At 39.2% G+C, this 24871-nt stretch overlaps 1 protein-coding gene across 7 annotated transcripts in view; it reads left to right on the top strand.

The window, feature by feature from the left end:
* Unc5d (unc-5 netrin receptor D) overlaps positions 1-24871 on the top strand; it is a 547003-nt gene that overhangs the window by 330153 nt on the left and 191979 nt on the right. For all 7 annotated transcript variants that reach the window (XM_060381572.1, XM_060381573.1, XM_060381571.1 and 4 more), the window contains one exon: positions 23532-23635. In XM_060381572.1, coding sequence (XP_060237555.1) covers positions 23532-23635 — 104 coding nt within the window. The remainder of the gene's footprint in view (positions 1-23531; positions 23636-24871) is intronic.

The following is a 24871-nucleotide window of genomic DNA, read 5'->3' as shown; positions in this document are numbered from 1 at the left end:
GTTAACATGTTTCCTCATTTTAAGATTGTTTTTTAAGTAATAGAGGCATCTCAATGTGCTAAATAATCATTGATAGATAAATGCAGTTTATGACCATGAGGACCATCATCCAAAGGAACTTAACAATTTAATGTCATCTTTATAGTACTCAGTAAACTGTTCTTTTTCAACATCTGATCTCCGTATGCTTCCTGCATTGAGCCAATGAGCCATTAAGGATTTAACAAATTTTAAATTGCATTGGGAAGAAGCTCCAAGACAACTGGGACATTGAGCTGAGGGACCTAGTGACTGGAGCATCTTGATATGATCATGGCTGCTAATCTCTACACAAACACCAGGAGGCTCTCTGGGTGCTGCCAGTTAGACGTTGTTTGACTTTAAAAGGAAGCTACAGTAAGAAAATTCTTCTTGATTTTTTTTGAAACAAAGCATAATTTTTTTTAACTTTTATTGATTATACTTTACTCACTTTGTATCCCCCCATAAACCCCTCCCTCCTCCCCTCCTAATCTCACTTTCCTTCCCCCCTTTTCTCGCATGCCCCACCCCAAGTCCACTGATAGGGAAGACCCTCTCTCCTTCCTTCTGATCTTAGTCTATCAGATCTCATCACGAGTGGCTGCAATGTCATCTTCTGTGGCCTGATAAGGCTACTCCCCCCTCAGGGGTTGGTGATCAAAGAGCAGGCCAATCAGATTATGTCAAAGGCAGTCCCTCTTCCCATTACTATGGAACCCACTTGGACACTGAACTACCATGGGCTACATCTGTGCAGGGGTTCTAGGTTATCTCCATGCCTGGTACTTGGTTGGAGTATGAGTCTCTGGAAATACCCCTGTGTTCAAGTTTTCTGGTTCTGTTGCTCTCCTTGTGGGGTTCCTGTCCTCTCCAGATCTTACTATTTCCCACTTCTTTCATAAGATTCCATGCACTCTGGCCAACAGTTGGCCATAAGTCTCGGCATCTGCTTTGATAGTCTACAGGGCAGAGCCTTTCAGAAGCCTTCTGTGGCAGGGACCTAACTTGTTTCCTGTTTTCTTCTTCTTCTGATGACATCCTCTTGATTTTTAAGACTCATCTGTTCCTCAAAGTGGCTCCTCTTGGGGGTAAAAGTAACAGATGCAGAGCAGTGCCTCCTATGATAGATATTCTGGGTTACACTATGCAAGAAGGCCCAGGCAACTGTACATATTGTTAAGGATTTTGTGAGTCAGTGAAGAGGTATCATTGAGCTATCTTGCATGGGAACAATATTTCCAAAACTTAAACAGGCATCATCATACCAATCAGCAAACAACATGGTCCTCATATAATGCTGGAGATTCAGTTCAAATAACTCAGGAAGCCTATCATAAAGTCTCGTTGATAATGTCTAGTGAGCTCCCTCAATGTGAATGCTGCTAGTTGGTGTATGTCCTGTACTTTTGATAACAAGTCCTGAGAATTTTTGAAGCCCTTTTTGAGGAGTTTTTACTTACTCCAGTTACTATTTCATGTGCCTGCTTTGTCCAACTTGTTGCAAAAAGGTAGAGATAATTCCTGAAAGGGAAGGTCACTTAGCCATTAGCAAAGTGGAGCAGAGCCCCATCTGTCTGCCCAGGGTATTCCCTTGGGTTTTTGTATTGCTAAGCCCTATGGGTTGTCTTCTGTTAAAAAGAAAACTGAGAATCATAATAGGAAACTTCATGAGTGTTTTCTTGAGGAAAGTGGCTGTTATTTTCCTCTTTCTTTCATTTATGAGTCATTTGTGAACCTCCTCATGGTCAAGTTCTAGTGTGTAAACATTCGTGTTGGGAGCCAGTGTGCCTGTTATCCATCTTAACTGATTTTTCCATAATCACTCTGTTATAACAGGGAGAGGTTGGCTGGCCGTCAACTACTGGGGCTGGAAATAGGTGAGACCTAGTTAGCAAAGTGAGTTTAGCAAGGTAAAAATAGATAAATAAAGGCAGCCTACACTGACCCCCACTATGCTGGCAGAAATCTGTCTGTGGGGAACGACTCCCACAGGTCCTCCCTCATCAGTATGGTTCACTTGGGCTGGAAGAGACCGCACGCTGTGGCATCTGCTGCTGGACCACTGTCAAAACCAGGAATACTCAATTATTCGTAGTTGTTTATTTTCATGGATGAACATTTGGCAGCTTAGAGCTCTCTTTTATTCCCTGTTTTTCTTTTGCTCCTTCATCTGCTGATGAGGTGCTGTGCCTGTAGCATTAGACCGTTCTTGACACTTGGGTACTTTTCCTAATTTGGGACTGAGAAATATAGACGTATTCCTATGCTATAATTGATCCTATTCTAACAGGTTGGTCACTTGAAAGAATACACAGTAGGAGACCACTATTTTGTTGATCTTTTAAAATAAAAAAAATTGATACATGCTGAATAAAATGTAAATATGATGTTTATTTGAGATGCTTTTAAAATATCTATGTGATTGTGCCAAGAATGAATGAAGAAATTAGAAAAATCTCATTTACAGCCACAGGGTGCTCTATACTTACATGCTGTAGTGAAAACAGGATTATTTTCTTTTGCTTTTGGGGGTGGTTTCTTTTTGAAAATCAAAAAAAAAAAAAAAAAGACATTAAGTTGTCTCCATTGTGTATCTCAGCTTCATGGCTTAAGTAAGTAATTTCATATGCTGAGAACTGCCAGTGCCTCTGCCTCCTGCTTGCAAAGTTAAATATAGGGATAAATAAATGCTTGTACATCTTCACATTTTTATATGTAACCTCTTATGCCTGTCTTCCCCCCATGAAATCCTCACAGGTATGCTGAACTCCACTTGAGAGGGTGGCAACACTTAGATCACTGGTACTCAGCAAGCAGGTCGCGATCCCTTAAGAGGCGTTCTGACCCTTTCACACTGGTCATCGATGCCCATTAGAAAACACAGATATTTACATTACAAGAGCAACGTTATAAACTAGCAATGAAAACAATTTTACTATTGGGAGAGTCACCACATGAGGAAGCTTACTAAAGGGTCACAGCTTTGGGAAGGCTGAGAACCACTGTCTTAGATGCTTAGATGTAGATTTTAAGCTTGGAGTACGGAGGAGGTATAGCTTGCATTCCCCATCTTTTCTTTGCCAACGTTCATTATTCTCTCTGGAGCGCATGCAGAGCTCCATCGCCCCATCTCTGACTCTTTCTTCTTAACTTATGCCTATATAGGAGGACTGTCCTACTATCTGCCGCATCCACAGACTCCAGCTTAACCAGTCTTGTGAACTCTGCTGACTGCACCAGCCACAGAGACCGATTTGGACATCCAAAAGCCTACTCTCTAGGAGCCCCACTATCCACATTTCACAACTCCAAGAGCCATCTCTGCCTTCCCATGACATTTTTAGGACTGTTTTGATATCCATAATCATACTTATTTGAAGTTATTTGTGAATTCATTTCTCTTTTTAGATTATATCTAAGATTGAGGTTCTATCATTATTACCATTTTTTTCTTCTGAGTCTCATGCAGACATTATATATTACCTTTATAGTAGATATCTTTTTAAAAAGCAATGCCATCCATGCAAAACCTGACTCCTCTTCATGAAAGGTCATCTGTTCATTGTTTATCATAATGACGCCCAGCTGTCTACCTTCCTTGTGAGTCTATAGCCAAGAAAAAGATGGGAGAACCATCTTTGGCTTCCCTTGTCTGGATCTGACTGCTAGCAGTCAGCACTGTAAGTAAATCAGAGGTCTAAAGGGAAATGAAATAAGGAAAACCCTATTACCCTTTGTCTTGCATATGTGACCTTAGCTGCTTACACTGCCTTCTTTGGTCCCATACTCTCTGTCCACACACAACTACATTATAGACACCGGTCTTCAATACCTGTTTAAACTGCACAAAAGATTGAAACCTAAGTTTCCCTTTCCATGGCAGAATGTCCCCCAAAGTTAAGAAAGACAGTAGTATACTTTTCTTCCAAAGGTCAATCATTTTCTTATAATAACAAATTAAAATATTGGATATTGTGAAGGATATGAGAGTCTTGGCCTCTGGATAATGTCGTAAACTGCATAATATCATCTAGGGACCAATGGTTGCTAAAATACAGCTGGAGTCTGGTAGCTAGGCAGAACCATGGGACGGGATTGCATCCACCTGAAACCATACAGATGCTGGTTTTCTTGCCATGCCCTGTGCCAATGAGTGTGGGAGTTGCACAAAGTGGCCATGGAGGCTTACAGAGCAGGGATGATGCTTTCAGAGCCCCAGTGCACAATGAACAAACTCAAGTGTTTAAAAGTTGAGTTTGGATCATAAAAACAGTCTATTAAAGCATGCATTGTGCCCTGCACTATTGCATGGAACATTGCACAAGCAAAGCCACCTCTGAAAAAACAGGTTATATATGTAGCAGTTGTATAAAAAAAGGAAATATGTGGCCTTAGAAAGCTAGGGACATTGTCAAATTGTATCATATATTATTTGAGAGAGGACCATTGTGCTACAAAGCCAGGAGCAGTATAACTGGGTCTAGATACTAAGGTGAGAAATATGAGTAGAGTTTGGAACTATACATGACCAATGGTGGAAGAGTGATCCCGCTACAGCAGCTTTCTCTGTGCAGTATACATGGAGAATCCAGAGACATCTGAGAATATATAATTATGTTAGATATCTAGGTAAGATGGAGGATAGTAGGGTTGTTTATACATTTTGAAATGATGCCAAGAGTGAAAAGTGCTGCTTTATTAGTATAGTGATTGCCTAGCATTCACAATGTCCTACATTCAGTCCTCTGCCACTCCGTAAATATCATATAATCCCAGCACTCAGAAGCTGAACACAGGTTTTAGGTCATAAAGCTAAATAAAAAGCAAAGCCAACATTAAGATGCGTCTCAAGCAAATTTCTGACGTAATAATAGACCTTAATAGACCTTAAGGTTACAGCACACTGCACAGAATTTCTGTAAGCCACTCACTGAGAATCTTCAGGTTAACACTGGCCCTGCTGACTGTTACCACTCTTTCTGTTTTTATATCTGTAGGATCTTCTCCCACTGAACGGTGGGGTGTGTTCTGAGAAGCGCATCTTTGTGTTGTTTTGTACTTGCTTGCTCAGGTGGCATTTTTCCACATGATATGGATGGGGCTACTGCCAACCTACCCTGTGAAACTGTTCTGAAATAAATATATTTTTAGTAAGTAGGAATTGGCTAAACGGTTATAATTAAAAGAATAAAAAAGTAAGTCTGCAGTCACCCATTAGACACATGTCATGTGCAAGACACCTATACTTCCTCAGTGTTTACACAACTGATCTTATAGCAGGTTTGTTTACAAAAGTAACCACAAACCCATGCAGATACATAGAGCTGCACATTCACCCCAGCACTGAAGTCTCTGGCAACAGAAATTCTTTAGTTCCATTATAATTTTTTTAAATGTGTACTCACTATACTTTAGTGATATATATCAATCGACTATATATATTATATGCAGACATTTGTGGAATTTTTAATACAGTACTATTTCTCCCTTCTTTGCCCTTACTAAGTACAAATTATGACATAGCTATAGTGTAATTATTAAAAGACTTTGATAGAATATTATTGCCCAACTTAAATAACTATTCACTCTTTGCCAATGTGCAGAAATATTGCTTTGTCGAAGAGGACTAGTTCCTGTGTTATAGTTGTTTGTAAAATATCCTTTGCTTCTTGTAACCCAAGTGATTCCTCAGTCTTCTTTTCTCCTTTTTGATATATAATTTGAAAGCATAATGATCAGTTATTTTGTCTAATGTCCATTTTCCATTGTACAGTACACAAAAGGGGGCTATCCTCACTTAGACAATCTGAGCGTAGAATTAAAAAATAATAAAGGATTGTATGAATTTATATTGATAAGTATGAATAGCCCAAGGAAGCAGCTGAGAAGTTTGCTCATGGTAAAGCATGTTCTGCATAATCAAGGGATGTGGAGTAGAGATGCCCAGCACCCACATACACAGGTGGGCCCGGGGTGTCCAACTGTAATACCAACACTTAGGAAGCAAAGACAAGAAGATCCTTTGGGTTTGATGGCTAGCCTATACAGCCAATTGGTGAACAATGAGTTTAGTGAGAAACTGTGACTCAAAAACTAAGGTTGAGAACAATAAAGGACAATACTTAATGTCAGCCTCTGGCTTCCACATATACACTGGATATACATACACATATACAGAGAGAGACAGAGACAGAATAAAGAAAGGATAGGGATAATCCTTGTTTACTATAGAATAAAGTCTCTCATGGTCTGTTATGTCTATCATAATCTCAGTGAATACAGAGGAGCAGTGTAATAGGTACTGAAATTATTCAGGGTTTTAGCATGTTTACATAATCTCAGTCTCTTTCCACAACTACTTCTTAAGCTAGTAGGTTTGTAGTAGAAAACTCTACACATTCTATCTTAGCTACGTGACTAGTTTAATATCATCAGCAATGGGACAGTCAATGAGATATCTTCTCCTATAATGAACTGACACTAATAATACCAGCATTGGTCTTTCTAAATGTATACAATCTTAATGTACTTGCAGGAAGACATTGGAAAAATTACATTAAAGAACATTTGACATGATAGATCATTTCAAACCATTTCCTTAAAATGCTATCTGTATGTAAGATACCAGAGAAGCAACAAGATCACTGTGTCTTACCTCTCTGAAGTCCTCAGTGTACATAGGATTTTAGGGTCCTGCAGTATAAACCCTTTGTTGTTCAAGTACCTTATGTTAAACATCGTACTGAAACCTCCAGCTGTATTCTGTAAGTCATCTCTGGATTGCTAGCAATACCTTGTGTACATTGAAAATACATTGAGTTAAAGGCTTGGGACCAGAAGTTTTTGGCTTGATAAATCTAGGTAATGTTGGGGTAACTACAACTACTTCACTCATTGAGCTTCTCCAACCCAAACATCAAAAATCAGACATGTTCCAGATTCACAAAGTTTTTGATCATCAGATTTAGGAGCATTTTGAATTGGGTATTCTTTTGTTGTTGGAGTTGTTCCACCTTTTCTATGTTAATTTCTACTCTATTGTACTCTATTGTTTCAACATTAGGGGAGAATAATGAAAATGTACGTATTCTGAACAAATGCAATTTCTTTTTAATATCTTTAAAATTAGTTTACTTTCCAGATGTGATACTGCATGGATACAGCATGGTACTTAATCTTCTTAGGTCCATAGAAATAATCTTGAAAGGTATGGGACAAAATGATGAGTGTGAATGAATTTTGAGAATGCAGCTATAAACATCAAAGCATTTTGTGTGCCATATCTTCTTAGACTCCACCCATAGATGGCCCTGCCTTTCTTGCCAGTAGAAGCTTATCAGCATGGAGTGTGAAAAACTTAAATCTATAGAAACTGTGTTTCTTTGAACAACAACAACAAAAATGGCCTATGCAATACTTATAAAAATTGGCCTACTTTTGTCCAACACATGCACATTTATGAGTGACAACCTTAAAGATGAAGTCTACTAAAAAAATGTGTTAGGGAGAAATGAAATTTCCCCAGAGAAGTTTCTTTCATGCTATTTATTACCAGTCATTATTTTACCAAGAAGAATTTGCAGAACATAGCCACTGCCTTTCAATGAAATCATAGGTTAATTTGGTCTGAATTACTTTAGTGAAATTCACCTTGAATTTCCCGAAGATGGCCAAGATGGCCATTTCTGTTCAGACCTCAGTAAGCTTTATTGGCAAAGGGAATATAGATTTTGCTTCAATCAATACTCAGTCTTTACACTAACAGCTGGAAATCAAAATAGATAACAACAAAAAGAATAAGTCTCACAATCTTTGCATACTTTTTGTGCCTAGTGATTCTTCTTAGGTTAGTGTCAAGTTTTTCTACCTAAGTATGGAAAGACAGGATTACGGTAAGCAGAGGGATGCTGACTTAAGGGCTTCTGTGAATAGTTCTGTAGCCTGAATGTTTTAGGCAGCCCAAAAACAAAATACTGTTCCCACCTTTGAGGAACCCACAGTGTAATGAGAGCAATACACTTGTAAATAAAAATTTTCAGTGGAGCATGGCTACTGATATTCTCAGTGTGCATGAGGAGCCCAGAAGGACAAGTTACTAGGAAAGATAATTCCTGAGAAAGACTGAGGATTTAGCTGGAAAGGAATTTGCACACTGTTGAATAAAAGGAACTTGGATGTGACCCCAGAAGACAACTTGGGTGGAAAAGAAAAATGATGCATGTTTAGGATGACTGTCTCTTATCCAAAATGCTTGGGCAGAGGGTTTCAAATTTTCTAGATTTTTGAATTTTGGAATATTTGTGTTGACCTTATCGGTTGACAGTCCTTCATTATGAAGCCTTCGCACTCTGCAGTGGTCCAAAACCCAAGATTGTTTTGATCACCAGATATGCATAGGCATTCAGACTATGATATTTAAAACATGATTATAGAAAATAAAACACAAAATAACATGAAAAACTACAAGCTGAGAGAAGTAGGTAGGTCAGCTGGTAAAGGTATGGGAATCCTCAGCTAAGACTTCAAATTCATCCAGGACATGGTTTGGCCCATTGAGGTTTTACATGCAACGCAGAGGTGATTTACTGTCTCAAAACATCCATCCTTCCCATTCAGTGTGCCTAAAGGATTTAAAGAGAACAACATTGCTGCTTGGGGCCTAAATGTTTGTACAGATGGTGCAAATTAAAGGGAATGGGACGAAGTTGAGGCTCCAGAAAAAGGACAGTAATATGAGCATAGGGCTGTTGAAATATGAAACTGAGAACATGGAAAATTTTAGGTATGTTAGAAATGGGGCTTTCTAGGTTTCTGGTGTAAGTAATGGAATTTCTAGTTATTCTGTCAAGAATAATTATGACTTTGTAACAGAAATGAGTTTCAGGAACAAAGTATCAAGTTCAGTGTTTGACCATGGTGTGAAAAGATATGCATGACTTATGTGCTAGTTAATGGACAGTTTTTAATTTTACAATTGTACTTTTGAACCTGAAGCCCAGGATATAAAATAAATGATAAGCCCTAAATCAGAGTCCTTTGAAATATCAATGATTAGGATTATTTTCTATTGGAACTACTGAAGGAACCATTTTCAGTGGGAATACATAAGCTACTTTTCTATTCCATGTTTTCTCCAATTCTCAAACTATTGGTAGAAATGGAAAGGATGGTGAGCCCCGAATTAAATTTTGTATGATGGGAGGGGAGAAAGAGAAGAACTTACAGAGAAGATAAAGGCAAGAGAGAAAATAAGAGGAGATGGTAATGAGAAATAAATGATCAAGCTCTCAATGTTACCTATAAATTATGGGAAGATTTTAGATATGCACATTAGTTTTAACATGAGAGCTGTCATTGACCCAGGACAAAGAATGAGAGAGTAGATATGAGATTGTATAGACCAAGGAATTATCAGGAAGATAAAAAGTATGAAGTAGAGCAATGGATGACTCTTTCCAACAATTGAACTATATAAAGAAGAGCTAGTGTGTAGCTAGAAGTAACCTTTTCAGGGTAGGTGATGTTATAATGTAAACATGAAGACTTGAAAGACTTCCTTTCTAAATATTTTCAAGGAAGAAATAGGAACAACAACAACAAAAAAAAAAAAAACAAAAACGAAGTCAAATCAGGAAATCTGGACTTGGGTTCTGGACTTGGCCAACCAGCCTTAAATTCTACTGATTGCTAAAACTTGCCACAAACAATACTCCCATGAGAAACTCCGAAATTAAGGTCACTCAGCTTTGCTTAAGACCATTGAAATCATAATCCTTAGTAGGAAGGACAGGAATGCTTGGCGACTAGGTAGTGTCTGGCCTTTCTTCTGCCTACTGACTAAGGGAAGAGCTCATTAGTCTTTCACCCAACTGAGGAGCTGTAGACAGTTCATGGCTTCAGGAGAAGGGGGAGTCAGTTTTCTTTAGGAGCCTGGTCCCTTGTAGTCCATCATACTGCAGTGGCTTGCCCTCATTCATGAATACATGAGTAACACAAATTGGACTCATTAGCTTATTAAAAATATAGAATAATATAAACTTGGGGAAGGGTGCAGGGGTGAGGAGTTGGGGGTAAAGTAAGGATAAATGTATTCAAATTACATTCTCTAAAATTCTCAAAGAATTAGATTAGTTTATTTATTTTTTAATTTGGCAAAAGAAAAAAAAAAAGGACTAGATTATGCTCTTCCCATAGCTCAAATCCCCCAAATGACTCTCCAAATTTACCATGACACCTTGAGAATTATCCCCACTTCTATGGTGTTTCCTCTTTCTCTGTTGCAGTGATGGTAGATTTCTTTTCTTCCTCAAATTTCTACAGATGATCCTGGTTCAGCTCACTCTTTGATTCTGTTTTCCTGGAAAGTATTCCCAAGAGCAAGTAGTTGGGTTTCTTTGTAGCATTTAATTCATATGAAAAATTTACTAGATCTCATCATTTTTAGCATCAACTATTGATTTGGTTATAACAAGTTTTTGGTTTAAGTAATTACCTGGATCTTCCATGATGTTGTAAGATGGGGTTAAGGAAAGCAAATCTGATTTTTGTTGTTGTTTTTTTTTTTTTTGTCTTTCTACAAAGGTGTACTTTGGGGCCAGGAGGTGCTAGGTATTTTGTGGCTATTCTATGTTGCAGTACTCATGACACTGGCCACATCTTGTCCTAGTTAACCTTCCTGACCTCAAGTGGATCAGGGTGAGGGAACAATCAAAGATGCAACGATGCAGTTAAAATATATTTCTTCTTGCTGCAGGCTTTGTGCCTCTTTCTTCCCCTTTTCTCTCCCCTCTCACTGTAGTCATGGTACTGAATTAGAATGAGGTGGTGAGCATTGAATGCTTGAGGTTATATTTAGGTCATTTCTTCTGAAACTCATTGCAAGTTCATAGCTCTCTAATTTCCTGTGCAGGGCTGTGGAGGTCATGCAGGAAAGTCAAGGATGATTCTTCATGTCTGGGTGGGTCTTAAAACTTGGTTCTATCAACCATGGAGTTCATTGTGTGTTGGAAGGCTCATCAAGATGCCCAGCGGCAAGTCAGTGCTTGTAGGAGTATATAAAGCGCCTTAAAGTTGGGAATTCTAGCAGGAAGAAGATGAACTCTGTGCGTGCTGCTTGAGAATTGAGCAGCTCAGAAAAGCTGATGAATTTCCCACTGTATCTCTGGATTTTGCCTTCTTTCATCAAAAGTACTTTGATTTGGTGGTTGTCTGTATTCACCTATAACTCAATTTCCCATTAGCATTCCAAAAAGAGTAATCACACTAGCATAAAGATTATGGGATTTATAGGTATTTTCTCCATACAACAGCACATGGGGCATGATAAAAAAAACATAAAATATCACATTACCATATATCTATCTTACTTAATACCTTAAAAACATACTGTATTTTTACCGAATAATTTTTTAAGTTTTTCATATATTTTCTGTCAAAGATTGTTGAAATATTTTAGTATAATTCATTGAAACTTCAGCTATCTTTCAGGTAAGAATCCAGGTAATCAATATTGCCAAGACTTAGGAATTCCTTCCTTGTCACTTGGAGACAAAGCAAACACAAGAAATCCTTAATCTGTGTGCTTTCTTTATGTAGTGCCCCTACCTGTAGCTCCTTCCTGGGGGAAGTTGTGCTAAGTGGTTTCTCAGACATCTTGGTCATGCTGTGCACCACATGTATACCACATATAGCCATTAAGCCAAAAATATGTACCTAGAAAGTGATCCATACTTTGGCCATTATGAAATCTTATTCATGAAGAATACAGGACCCTTATCTGAGTATGACATGATGCTAAGAAGAAGTAATTGGTGCTGATAACAAAAAGTTAAAAGCATAAGAGAAGCAGGAACTAGTGGCCATGATGAAGTTGGGTTCACCCTGACAGAAAACTAAGAAGAGACTGGCTTGGGTAGAACAGAGGAACAGATACAAAGTGTGTACTGAAAGGACTTAACAGCAGCTGAGCTGATGGAGTTATGATGTCTCTTTTTCTTCTTGTGTGGTCATTTTACAACTTCCTTGAGACATGATTCTCTTGAGACTGATTTCATTCATTGAAGGCCCAGCTTCCACCTATCTCAGATTCATAATTAAGATTTCTAGCTTCCTAACTGTCACATATTCTCAGGTTTTGATAGCTTATGAATGCACTTCTTTTTGTCATTGTAAACAAGAGAAGCAAAACACAATGTAGTGTCCTTTGTTGGGAGGACCTCAGTAGAAAACAGGTTAAGTTCTCAGAGTGCTTTCACAAACTTGTAGCTGTCTCTAGCCACCACCAATGACCCCACCTCTGGGAAAGCCAGACCTCTTCTGCTGCCACTGATGCCTAACAGTTTATGCTACTAGTTGGGAGGGGAATGATAGACAGTGCTAGTTATAAAATATTTTATGAATGACAGCCATCTCCCAGCAGGATTATAGAGCACAAAGTATCTCATGGCCCTGAAGTCATTTTATGATCATGCTATCAGCTTCGAGAAGTCTCTGTGTGCCAGAATTCTTTACTTCCACCAAAGATCACAGGGTGTCATTAGGCACAGGCAGTAGATTGCTGTTATCTGAGGGAGAAAATCACATGAAGAGTACCATGTTGGCTCATCTATGGCAAAATTGGCCTTCTGCTGTTGCTACAGGGTTTATTAGCAGGAGTTAGTTACAGCTGGAATCGCCAAAATACTCAGGGATTTTAGGAAAAGAGGGGATAGAAATGCCTCATCTATGTTGCTGGCATATAAGAATCTTCATGTGGAAGTCTGTCTTACGAGCAGTGGTTACTCAAAGACCCCTCACAACAGCAATCAGACCTGACACGATGAGCTGAATATTTTGAATAGCTGGTATCAATATGAGTAATCAGAATGTAAAGCAAAGCAGGAGTTTAGCCAAGTTTAGCCAAGCTGTCACCTGGCAGGATGCTCTTCATATGCTTCTCTGGGGAACTGGAGTCAGTAACTGACTTCTCAGGCCATTACTGTTTAGGGCCCAGGACGGAGGCAGAACCAAATAGAGGCACTGGGCCCTGACTTCCATTATCTGCTGGGCATCTGCTATGCTTTTGAATCAGCCCTTTTATTACAACAAACGACCTGCCTTTGGCTGAGTTACAAATTCCTTTTATGTATGACAAATGTGGTTTGTTGTTCCTTCTGAAGAAACAGTGGGAAAGATTCATACCCGATTTGAAACCAGTGTAGTTGGACAATTAATGGGACATTGTGTCATCCTCCTGCATCTTAACAAATGGCTTTGACTATGACTATTAACAAATGTCTATGATTTTTCACTGGCTGATTTGGTTTGAATGAGTAAATTATTTTTATTTCATTGCATTAACTGCCAGAACATTGAATGAGCCGGTAACTCCCTAGTGTTGCTGAGCTGCAGAGAACTATTATTCGGAATTGAATTTTTATTGATTTTTGTGTGCTACAATGACTTTTCTAACATAGTAGCATGGAAGGAAAATGAGGGAAAAAAAACCAAACAGGGCATGGGGTGAGGAAGCGGAGGCTGATGTGTCCTATGGTCCAGCCAAAGATATGCCACTTAGGAGCAGGTACTGCCGACTCTGGAAGACTTGTTGCTGATTATATGATTTATAACCAAGCCATGTTCCTGGCTTCCTCACTTTGTGTTTCTCCTCTCCCCCTCTAACTTTGTTTTCAGTCATCTTGAGCCTTATTTACATTCTACTGTAGAAGTGTACAGGGTAACAAGAGTGACAAATAACGATGCAGAAATAGGAAATATGGTGAATTGGTTTATACTGATGATGTCACACATGGGAGTTAGACACACACACACACACACGCAGTGTATGTGAAGAAGACAGAGAATAAGTACATAGTTTTTAATAAAGGCATGATAGCTGAAGTCCAATTATCTCTGGGGATCAAGAAGCAGAGAAAGACTTGAACTATAACTCTTTTTTAAATTAAATTTATATTTTTATATTAGTTACAGTTTATTTTCTTTGTATCCCAGCTGTAGGCCCCTCCTTCATTCCCTCCCAATCCCATCCTCCCTCCTTCCTCTCGTCCCTGCCCCTATCTAAGTCCACTGTTAGAGGAGGTCCTCCTCCCCTTCCATCTGACCCTTGCTTATCAGGTCTCACTAGAACTGGCTGCAATGTCCTCCTCTGTGGCCTAGCAAGGCTGCTCCTCCCTCAAGGGTGGGGGGAGAGGTTAAAGAGCCAGCCATTGGATTCATGTCAGAAATAGTCCCTGTTCCTCTTACTAGGGAACCCACTAGGATACTGAGCTGCCATGGGCTATATCCAAGAAAGATATAGATTATATCCATACATGGTCCTTGGTTGGAGAATCAGTCTCAGAAAAGTCCCCTGTGCCCAGATATATTTGGTCCTTGTGGAGCTCCTGTCCTCCCTAAGTCATACTAACTCCCCCTTCTTTCATATGATTCCCTGCACTCTGCCTAAGGTTTGGTTATGAGTCTCAGTATCTTCTTTGATACACTGCTAAGTAGAGTCTTTCAGAGGCCCTCTGTGGTAGGCTCCTGCCCTGTTACTTTTTTTCTCCTACTTCCAATGTCCATCCCATATGTCTTTCTAAGTGAAGATTGATTATCTTACCCTGGGTCCTCTTTCTTGTTTATCTTCTTTAGGTATACAGATTTTAGTATGTTTATCCTATCTTATAGTTCTAGTATCCACTTATAAGTGAGTATATACCATGTGCATCTTTCTGCTTCTGGGATATCTCACTCAGGATGATCTTTTCTAGTTCCCACCATTTGCCTGCAAATTTCATGATTTCCTTGTTTTTAATTGCTGAATAGTATTCCATTGCATTAAAGTACCACAATTTTTGTATCCATTCCTCCGTTGAGGGATATCTGGGTTGTTTCCAGGTTCTGAGTATTATGAATAAAGCTGCTATAAACACGGTTGAGCAAATGTCCTTGTTGTGTACTTGAGCATCTTTTGGATATATGCCTAGGAGTGGTATAGCTGGATCTTGAGGAAGCACTATTACTAATTGTCTGAAAGCACCCTATTGATTTCCAAAGTGGTTGTACAAATTTACAACCCCTCCAGCAATGGAGGAGGGTTCCCCTTTCTCCACAACCTCTCCAACATGTGTTGTCACTTGAGTTTTTGATCTTAGCCATTCTGATGGTTGTAAGGTGAAAGAAATCTCAGGGTGGTTTTGATTTGCATCTCCCTTATGGTTAAGGACATTGGACATTTCTTTAAGTGTTTCTGGCCCAACTGGAAATGCAGACAAATGAAAATAGATCCATATTTGTCAGCCTGAACAAAACTAAAGTTCAAGTAGATCAAAGACCTCAACATAAAACCAGACACACTAAATCGGTTCAATGAAAAAGTGGGAAAGAGCCTAGAACTCATTGGCACAGGAGACAACTTCCTGAACAGAACACCAACAGCACAGGCTCTAAAAGCAATAATCAATAAAGGGGACCTCATGAAACTGAAAAGCTTCTGTAAAGGAAAAGACACTGTTGTCAGAACAAAAGAATCTTCAGCCACCCTACATCTGACAGAGGGCTGATATCCAGAATATATAAAGAACTAAAGGAGTTAAAAATCAACAAATCAAGCAATCCAATTAAAAAATAAGGTACAGAGGTAAACAGAAAATTCTTTGTAGAGGAATATAGAAAGGCAGAGCTATAACTCTTAAGCCCCACCTTTGGGTCCTGGGCCCCAGAGCTCCTACATTCTTTCCAGATAGTACCACCAGCTAGAGACCAGGAGCCCAGAGACATGAACCTGAGGGAGGGATGCCCTGAATTCAAATCAAAACATAGAGATGTGACAAAAATCCAAACACATGAAAAGTTTGCCACTTGTCCCACAACTAAAATAAAATTGGAAGAGTGCTTGAATTCACAGTTCACTGAGTTTCGAAGGCTATGTAATGTTAGCTTCTTTCTTTGACAGATTTGATGAGAGTGAAACTAGATGCAATAACATGAAATAGAATGCTCTTCTGCCCAGACTACTGTTTCAGCATACAGTACAGACCAGGTGCAGGAACTCTAAAAGCATTTGGTGATGTAGGTTGATTTTTTTTTTCTTATGTCCCTAAGCTCCTGGAATAATGACCATGAGGCTCATTTTATATTATATAAATACCTAGCCCATATAGCTTGGCTCTTCTCTGACTAGATCATAACTAAAATAACCCATTATACTAATCTCCATTTTGCCACACGTAGCTTGGTTACCTGAGTTCAGACACCATGCATTCATCTTCCTCACATCTTGCCAGCTGACACTTGTGTGCCTGGTTCCTTCCCAGAATTCTTTCTTTCTCCTGGATAGTCCACATCTTATTTCCTGCCTAAGCTGGAGGCCATAATATTTATTATTGACAGGTCCTGCATCTATACAATACACAAGACATTCCTTCTACAAGCAGGATATTTTTTCTTGTGTTTGATGTTTGTGAATGTGAATGTTTCTATTCATCCCTAAAATTTTGCCAAATGCACACATGAATATAAACAAAGCATCCATAATCACTGAGAGGTAAAGATTTGAAATGTTGAATAATTTCATTTTAGGATTTTTCCTATAGCAGAGAGAATAGTCTCAAACAATTTGGCATTTACAGATGAGAGAGTATTATGTTCTTCAGCCATATCTAAAATATTTAATATTGTGTATCATATTTGCAGTTCAGTTTACTTTCTTTGTATTAAACAATGAGATTGATATCAGATATACAACTATGATAATATCAAAGGGATGATAGCATTCATACTCCACCCTGTCAATAAATACTGATAGAAAAATGTCAGGAGAGTATCCTTCTATGATTCAAGAAAAGTAGAAAAGGAAGTATGCTTAGAGATTAGAAATAAAGACATGAGAAGATAATGCTAAAAAGAAGGTGATAGTCAGTTGAGTGACTGTGTGTTTGTGTACATCTATGTATGCGTGGGCGCAAGAATGCATGCGTAGAGTAGTCAGAGAATAACCACAGATAACGTCCCCTCTGTGGCCTTGCAACTTCTGTTTAAGACGGGCACTCTAATTAACCTGAAACTTTGACAACCAGCATAGGCCAGTTTGCCGTCTTTCCCTACGTCTCACCGTCACTGGGATTATATGGCCATGCCACCATGCCTGACATTTCATGTGTGTTCTCTAGGTCAGAACCCAGGTCCTCTTCCTTTGAAGACTAAGCACGTGATGACTGAGATATCTCCCCAACCCTGGAGAAACAAGCTTTAAATTAGTAGAAACCAGAAACTGTAAATTCAGTCTAGGGTTTATTATTTAAGATGGTGAGATCCCCTGCCACATCTTGAATAATTCTCCACAAAACCTTGCTCCAGGTTCTCAGCTTAGTTGTACTGCAGGACATGGAAGGGGGCTTCCTTTTCTTTTCTGTCTCTTTGCTCATCATTCTTTGCTCATCTTCCCTGGGAGATCGTGTGAGCCCGGATGTCACCTTCAGTAAGGAACCTTCACTGTCTGACAGGGCCCAGCCCGTGCTCAGCAGTGTGTGGATGAAAACTGCTGTGGTCCATTTTCTGAGCACTACCGTCACACAAAAGAGAAGGGCTACCCAGAAAGAGTTTTAAATTTTCACTTCTGTTTTTGTCATGTGGGAGTAGGTATATTCTGTAATAAGTACACAATATATATATATATGATTGAGATTTCTCATACTATACTGTCTTATTTAGCATTTCGTTGTATTGAACTTAAATCTTAAACACCACAACCTTCTAGTCTTTCATTTCTGCCCTGCTGTTCAGAGAGGGTTTCAGACACTAGCAGCCTACATGTATTTTCCTACATAGTTCTTTAATCATTTTCTTAGCTGTACTTATAGAATTATAGAGTTGTATGAGTGAAACTTCGAAAATTATAGGGCTGACGAAATATCCACAGAACATGTAGTTCCCTTAAATATAGAAATCAATACTTGTGAGGATAGTCACAGATCTATAACCATCATCCATGGCAATTTTAGGGTGTTTTTATATTAACTGAAAGGCCATTATTCATCTTCTTCTCTCACTCAACTTCATCCCCAGCTGACTACCAACCTATTTTCTCACTGTTTGGCATTACCACCTATTACAGATGTTTTATATAATTGGAATCATACAATATGTAGCCTTTGGTGAATGGCTATGTTCAATTAATATAAATTATGCCTTTAAATTTTGCCCATGTTGTAGCAGGCATCAGTATTTTATTTTTAATGCCAAATAATATTCCATAATAGATCACATATTATGTATCTTTTTATTAGCTAATTCCCATGTAATTGGATCTTCTAAACAATTTGATCTATTTATAACTTGTTCTTCATATAAACCTGATGTTTTCTTACAGCAATATTCAAGGCTGTTACAGCCTGATTTCATTTCCAACCCTGGAAATTGCCATTGAAACATAAAAAAATAAATAAATAAATAAAACTGATTCACTTAAAGGATAAAAGAGATGTGTTGATACTTGCTAAGTTTGTCTTTCTATAATAGATATGGATACATTACTAATATTCAGCCATTGTATCTTTTCCATTGTAAATGGCTTCTAACTCCTTTGTCATTTCATCTCAGGATACCTGTAATTTTCATTGTGTTCCTTGTGAGATTTTTTTAACATACTAAAGCCATTGGCTGCATTGTATTTTGTTTACAATGCTTTAAGGAAAATTATTTTATTTTTAACTAAATAATACTTGTCAATCATTTTCTTAAAGTGTTGTCCTTCACGTTAAAATAGATCCTCCTTTCTTAAGGTTCATTAGGTATTTTACTACTGATGTGGTTTCATGTTTGAATGTTTTTATTGCTACAGCATTTATTTTAGTATAAAACAAGACATAGTTCTTCATTTTTTTCTTCAGAAGGGCAATGACTCATTTTAATACCTTTTCCCAATTAATTTATCATGTACTAAATTATACTTTTTATTTGAGTGTCTCTGAAAAAAAGGCTCCAGTTTATAATTAATCTGTATGTGATTTATGATAAAATCATTCCATATTAATCAGTATAACTTAATCATAGGCTGTAGTAATATATAAGACCTTAACCCTGTTATATAAGCCATTGTACTTGGGAAGATTTTTATGAATTAATATGTATCCTTTATAAAACATTGTAAATATTTAGGTGGGGTTGGTTGCACATGCTTCTAGTCTTAGAATTTGGGAGGCATAGGCAGCCGGTTCTCTGTGAGTTCAAGGTCATCCTAGTCCACACAGAGAGTTAGAGGCCAACCAAGGCAGCATAGTGAGATCCCACCTTTAAAAAAGAACCGCTATGCCACGTGTTCCACCTGGTTTGTAAACTAGGACAGATAGAGCTGATTCTTCAAAGTCTACTTTTCATAACTGTCTTTTTGCTGTAGCAGGAAAGTCAGGCACCTTCGAGCAGTGCGTGCTCTTCCCTTCCAAAGAGCATGTGATCACAAAACCAGTCACCCATCTACAGAACAATACCTACCATCATAAGTGGCAATGTATGTAGACAATCAACACTGCGACATTAAAAAAAACAAAACTAAAAAAAAAAAAAAGAACAGTTATATGTAGTAAGAATTATATTCTTATTTAGAGGTGCAGCGACTAAGGCAGAGAGAGTTTAGGATCCTTATTGAGTGAAGGACCTCATAGTGTCATGTTCAGATTCAAACACAATTGCTTTATCTCAAATGTTAATGAATCCATAATGTCTTATTTTAGCTTCTAGGCTGCAGTTTCTTTTTAATGTCACCACAGAACAAATTCTCAAAAATGAACCTTGTTTCTGGTCCTTTCAGAGAAAGACTTGTTTTTATTTTTATTTTTATTTGTTGTTGTTTCCTTTCTGTTCTTTTTTATTATCCTCTAACACAATACATTCCAACTTCATCCTCCCTTCTCTTCTCTCCTCCCGGTTCCACCCCACCTTCCCTCTCTTCTAGATTCATTGCTACTCCATTTCCCTTCAGAAAAGAGAAGGCCTCCCAGTGATATCAGTTTAACTTAGCATGGAAAGATGTAATAAGACTAGGCACAAACCCTCATTTCAAGGCTGGAAGAGGCAACCCAGTGGGTAGAAAAAGTTTCCATGAGCAGGCAAAAGAGTCAGAGATACGGGTCGCACAAAAACCCCAGTCAAAGGAATCACACATGTCTACAGAAGACCTAGGGACAGGTCCAGGCAGGCTCCATGATTGCCACTTCAGTCTCTGTGAGCCCCTATGAGCCCTGCTTAGTTGATTCTGTGGGCCTTGTTCTTCTAGTATCCCTGCCCCTCTGGATACTACAATCCATCCCCCCCTCTTCTGTGGAGTTCGTGAAATCTGTATAATGTTGGGCTGTGACTCTGTATATTCTCCCATCAGCTGCTGGAGGAAGTTTCTCGAAATACCTTCAGGTTAGGCACCTAATTATGAGTATAGACAAATACCAGTGGCCTGCTGATGACTGCTCTAACCTGATGCCCACACCAGGAAAGGGAGCCCGTGCCCAAAACTGCCTAGATGGTCAGGTTCTGGAAGCTGGATGGCCTGGAGCCTTAGGATAGAACAGAACAGGAGGAAGATGTTTAATTTCCATTCTACAGTTTTCTTATTTTGTGCAGCAATTCGTTTTGTGTGTCTGCAGGTAGATTACCTATTATTATAACTTGCATAGGTCCCTGTGTGTATGCCTCTTCTAGATCTAGAAAGACTGCTATTGTTTAGATTGCCTATTCAGAAGCTGATGAGTTTTCATGGTCCATGATGAAAGTCATAGCTAGAACAGGAAGCATTTGCCACTGTATTAAAGAGCTTATTTCTGTAATTTTGAGTATGTTCAAGAGCTAGATGGAATTTGTGTGTGGACCCCTTTTTTTTTTTTTTTTTTAGATTCACAGAAGAAACCTGTTTAGGGGACTTATCAAGTACCAGGCTTAAGACTGAATCAGGACCCTGAGGTCAAGGGGTTTCTCATTTGAAGTGATAGCTGGGACTTGATCGGGTACCTGCTATTACTGAGGGAGTCAGCCATTTTCACCTTCCCTGCCCTCCATGCTCCTCTGTCTTCAGTCTTTCTTTATGAAACTTGGAGAGTGTAATGCATTTCCTGTCGGACTCCTCTAGCGATTCCATGTGTCAGCGGGATGGGGAAGCAGCAAGCTTCGTCCTTGCTCGAGTCTGATATTTTTTTCTTATGAAATTTACTAGCGATCCCTCCAAATCCTATGTTTGTAGTAAATAATAAAGATCCTAGAGTCAGTATTCCATCAGAGGAAAAGTGACCTCATCTAGGCTCCCTTTCAGCCTACTGATAGAGTATAAGGTAAGGGTAACCATTTATTATCATTTTCATTTGTACTGGACAAAGAAAAGAAGCAGAAGCAAAAGAACGTATTGACATTCCTACTGCTATATTTTTGCATTTTACTTGGTTAAGAAGGCAGTGTATTTAGTGGTAGCAAAACAGAGATGATCATTTGCCAGCACTGGATGAGACTCCTCTTGGCAGAGATGCCTCCCTCTAGGTAGGAGGCCGTGGGGAAGACAGCACCATTACCATGCCATCCGGGTCACAGCTCTTTCCGTTACTACTCTGGCGTCTTGGCTTTTTTATTCACTTGGGTTCCAGTAGATGAGTTGTGATACAGTTCTGAGTGTGAGGCCCTTCTGGGAAGAGAGCTTTGGCTCAGAACTCCATTCAGTGGCTGGAGAACATGACCTGTGGCGGGACTGTGCACACAGACTCTTTTTTTTTTATGTAAAAAATTATTTAAATTTATTAATTGTTACATTTTTTGGCATACTAAGCAACTAAAGTATCTATATCAAATCATTCAGACCAAGTTGGCCAAGTTGGTTACTTCTCAGAATTATATGTCTAAACCATCAAAAGTAAAATTATAAGTCATCCAGTGAAACTACTGACCAAACATTATTTCCAATTTTCAGATTTTTTCTTTTTAATTATGTGAATGAGTATGTGTCTCTGTGGGTTATTTGCATGTTCCTAAGGACAGAAGAGAACTTCAGATCTCCCAGGGCCAGACTCTTTGACTCTGGGCTCGTTCATTCCCTTTGCTCCATCATTTTTGGTGGTTTTGTGAGTCCATCACACAGAGTCAGGAACTCTGAACCACTGGTGCAGTTTAAATACCTTTGGTCAAAGGAAGGTACCTCTACCATTACACTCAGGGGACAGCAGAGAATTAGAAGGTGGACCCTTTCCATTCCAGAGACAAACAAAGCCCGCTGAACAACAGATGCTGGTTGTCTCTGGAAGGGAAAGCATTCAGAGAACAGAGAATATGTGCATGGCTGAGCTAGTTATTCATCGGGTGTTTTTGACTTGCTAAAAGCAACTTTAATGTATTTATACAATTTATAAAGATGTAACTGATTCTGGAGCCCTGCTCTTTACAGAGGACATATTTCATGTTATTGTAAGCACTGAAGAAAATTAAATCAATAAATCCACAGCCTGTAATTTGAGATTCTCAATTTGAAGAAAAATACATTGTCAGGGAGGGAGGAGAAAATCCTTTTCACGGAGGAAGAATTGTAAACAACCTGTCTTGGCTCAACTGTCCCATGCATCCAGGTGACAGCAAGAATTACCTTATTCAGTAAGAACATCAAAGGGTTGTCCTGACACCTCCCCAAGAGCCAAGGCCAGCTGCCTGCCCTTTAAAATGGTAGAGTAGAAAGCTATGCAAATGAGGCTGGTGCTCTCCCTGCAGAACTGTCCTCTTCCCTGAGAAGTCTATGCTGGTTGGCAGTCAGGCTGAGTGTCAGGAAGCAGAATGAATTTCCCCTCTCACTGGCACTGATGCGTTCCGTGACCACTGGCAAGCCAATTAACCTCCACAAGTGTCACCTCTCCATGTGTAAAAGGTTAATAGTGCAGCTTGTTTGCAAAGTGCCCGGAGCCCTGTGTGAAGGGCACTACCCACACACCCAGCATGGCTGCTTGACTAGAGGGCCTTGCATTTTTTAATTATATATCTGGTTGGATGGGTTATGGATTTTGTTGTGACTGGCTATGGCCCCTTCTCCCTAGTTACAAATACAAAGACTAATAGGTGATCTCACTCTATTACTGTCTTCTCCAGCTCCCCAGAGGGTTAAGGGAATGACCGAGGTTACAGATTAATAATGCATTCTTCAGTGAAGAAAAAAAATTCATGTGCATCTCAACTTCATAATGGCTGTGGATGGTAATTTATTGGGCCAAGTGTTTCATCAGATGCTGAGCAGATAATGCTGGCAAGCACTCATGAAATTATGATCTTTTTTTTTTTCTTGTCTCCTAGTAGTTTTTCTTCCTTTGTATGAATATAAAGTGGTAGGAACCATTTTGTTAAGGTATATTTCAGGTGCATTTATGAGTATTGGAAAAGTGATACTCCGAAGTGTCAGAAAGTGACATATTTGTGTGTATCTAGCTTTTGACATGAAGCTTGCTGTTTTATTGAATCGGGGCCACCTGTGAGTAATGCCAGTCCTAGCTCAAAGTGGCATACACATATCTTGTGCTTCTTTGCAGATTTACGGAAAAACTTTGAACAAGATCCACAAGGCAGGGAGGTTCCAATCGAGGGCATGATCGTGTTGCACTGCCGCCCACCGGAGGGAGTCCCTGCAGCAGAGGTAAGAAGGACCCTCTTTGTGGAGCCAGCGAAGGGCAGAAGCCATGTGGCTAAACAGGGAGAAAGAACCTGGGCCCAGCATTATTGCTGTCTGGTCTTCCTAGCATGACAAGATGAATAAATCATGAAGGCAAAATCTGGGGGACCATCCCTGCCTCTTGTCTACATTCTGATTGACACACAGTCCTTGCTAGGAAGTCTGGATAGACTATGACCTAGATTCTGAGGATGGACCTTGCTGTCCCCATGGGTGTCATCTGCCCTGTGGACTGTTGAGTCTGTCTGCTTTATACACTGGCTGAGGGTTGCACCGAGCCTTTAACAGGCAACACTGCATGGATATATGCCTGCACAGGGAAGCAGTTGGCCCCTGTTCATTCCTACTTGCTTATGGACCATGCATCTTCTGAGCAATTGGTACATTATAGACTCAGAGCTGGCATCAGGATTATGGGTCCACTGTCACTGTGTGACATCAATGATCCAGAGTGACCATGGATTTGGATTTCAGACCTGTTTCCTAGAACCCCCAGCATACACTGTGAAACCTAAGTGTGGCCAGTAGTACCCTGTGGTCGGTTACACAGAAGGTTTTCTGAATCCTTTGGCCACTCATTATTCATGTTCTGATTGACTCAGACTATAATTACAGGAAACAAACCTAACAAGAGAAAGCGTGCAGGTTGTAGTTTATAGGACTATAAAAAATAAATGTATACCACTATCTTGTGTCCAGCAGTAACTGTTCCAACCACAGCTTTTTTTCTGTGAAGCTGGGAAACTGTAGCTCCTTCACTGAGAAGTAGAAAGACTCTAGAGTAGAAAAACAGAAACAAAGGAAAAGGAAATCAGAAACATTTGTCATCTGTCTTTGCTAAAATATCTCTATGATTTGTAGTGGGAAAGAACAAAGGAAGAGAGGAGAATGAAACACACTTGCATACTTAGGCAGAAATCATGCTGGATGAATGCTACTCAGGCTTACATGGCTCACAGAAATGAAGTAAACGGACTTGAAAATTAAAGTGAGCATATCATGCATGATATAAAATAATTAGAAATGAAAATGCTTATTTTTAAGTTTTTACTTAATGTAGAATAAAAAGCTATTAATCTTGTGCCACTTGCTTATTTCCTAGAAAGCATGTGTCCCGTCTCCTAGGCAGGGCACTCCATTCACTGTGTCATCTCGCTTAGGTCCTCCTGTGTTCCCAGGGACCAGCCTGCCACATCATCA

Source organism: Meriones unguiculatus, chromosome 4, assembly GCF_030254825.1.
Source record: "Meriones unguiculatus strain TT.TT164.6M chromosome 4, Bangor_MerUng_6.1, whole genome shotgun sequence".
Taxonomy (NCBI): Eukaryota; Metazoa; Chordata; class Mammalia; order Rodentia; family Muridae; genus Meriones; species Meriones unguiculatus.
The sequence above is the reverse complement of the archived record's forward strand: the minus strand, read 5'-3'. Positions and strand labels throughout refer to the sequence as shown.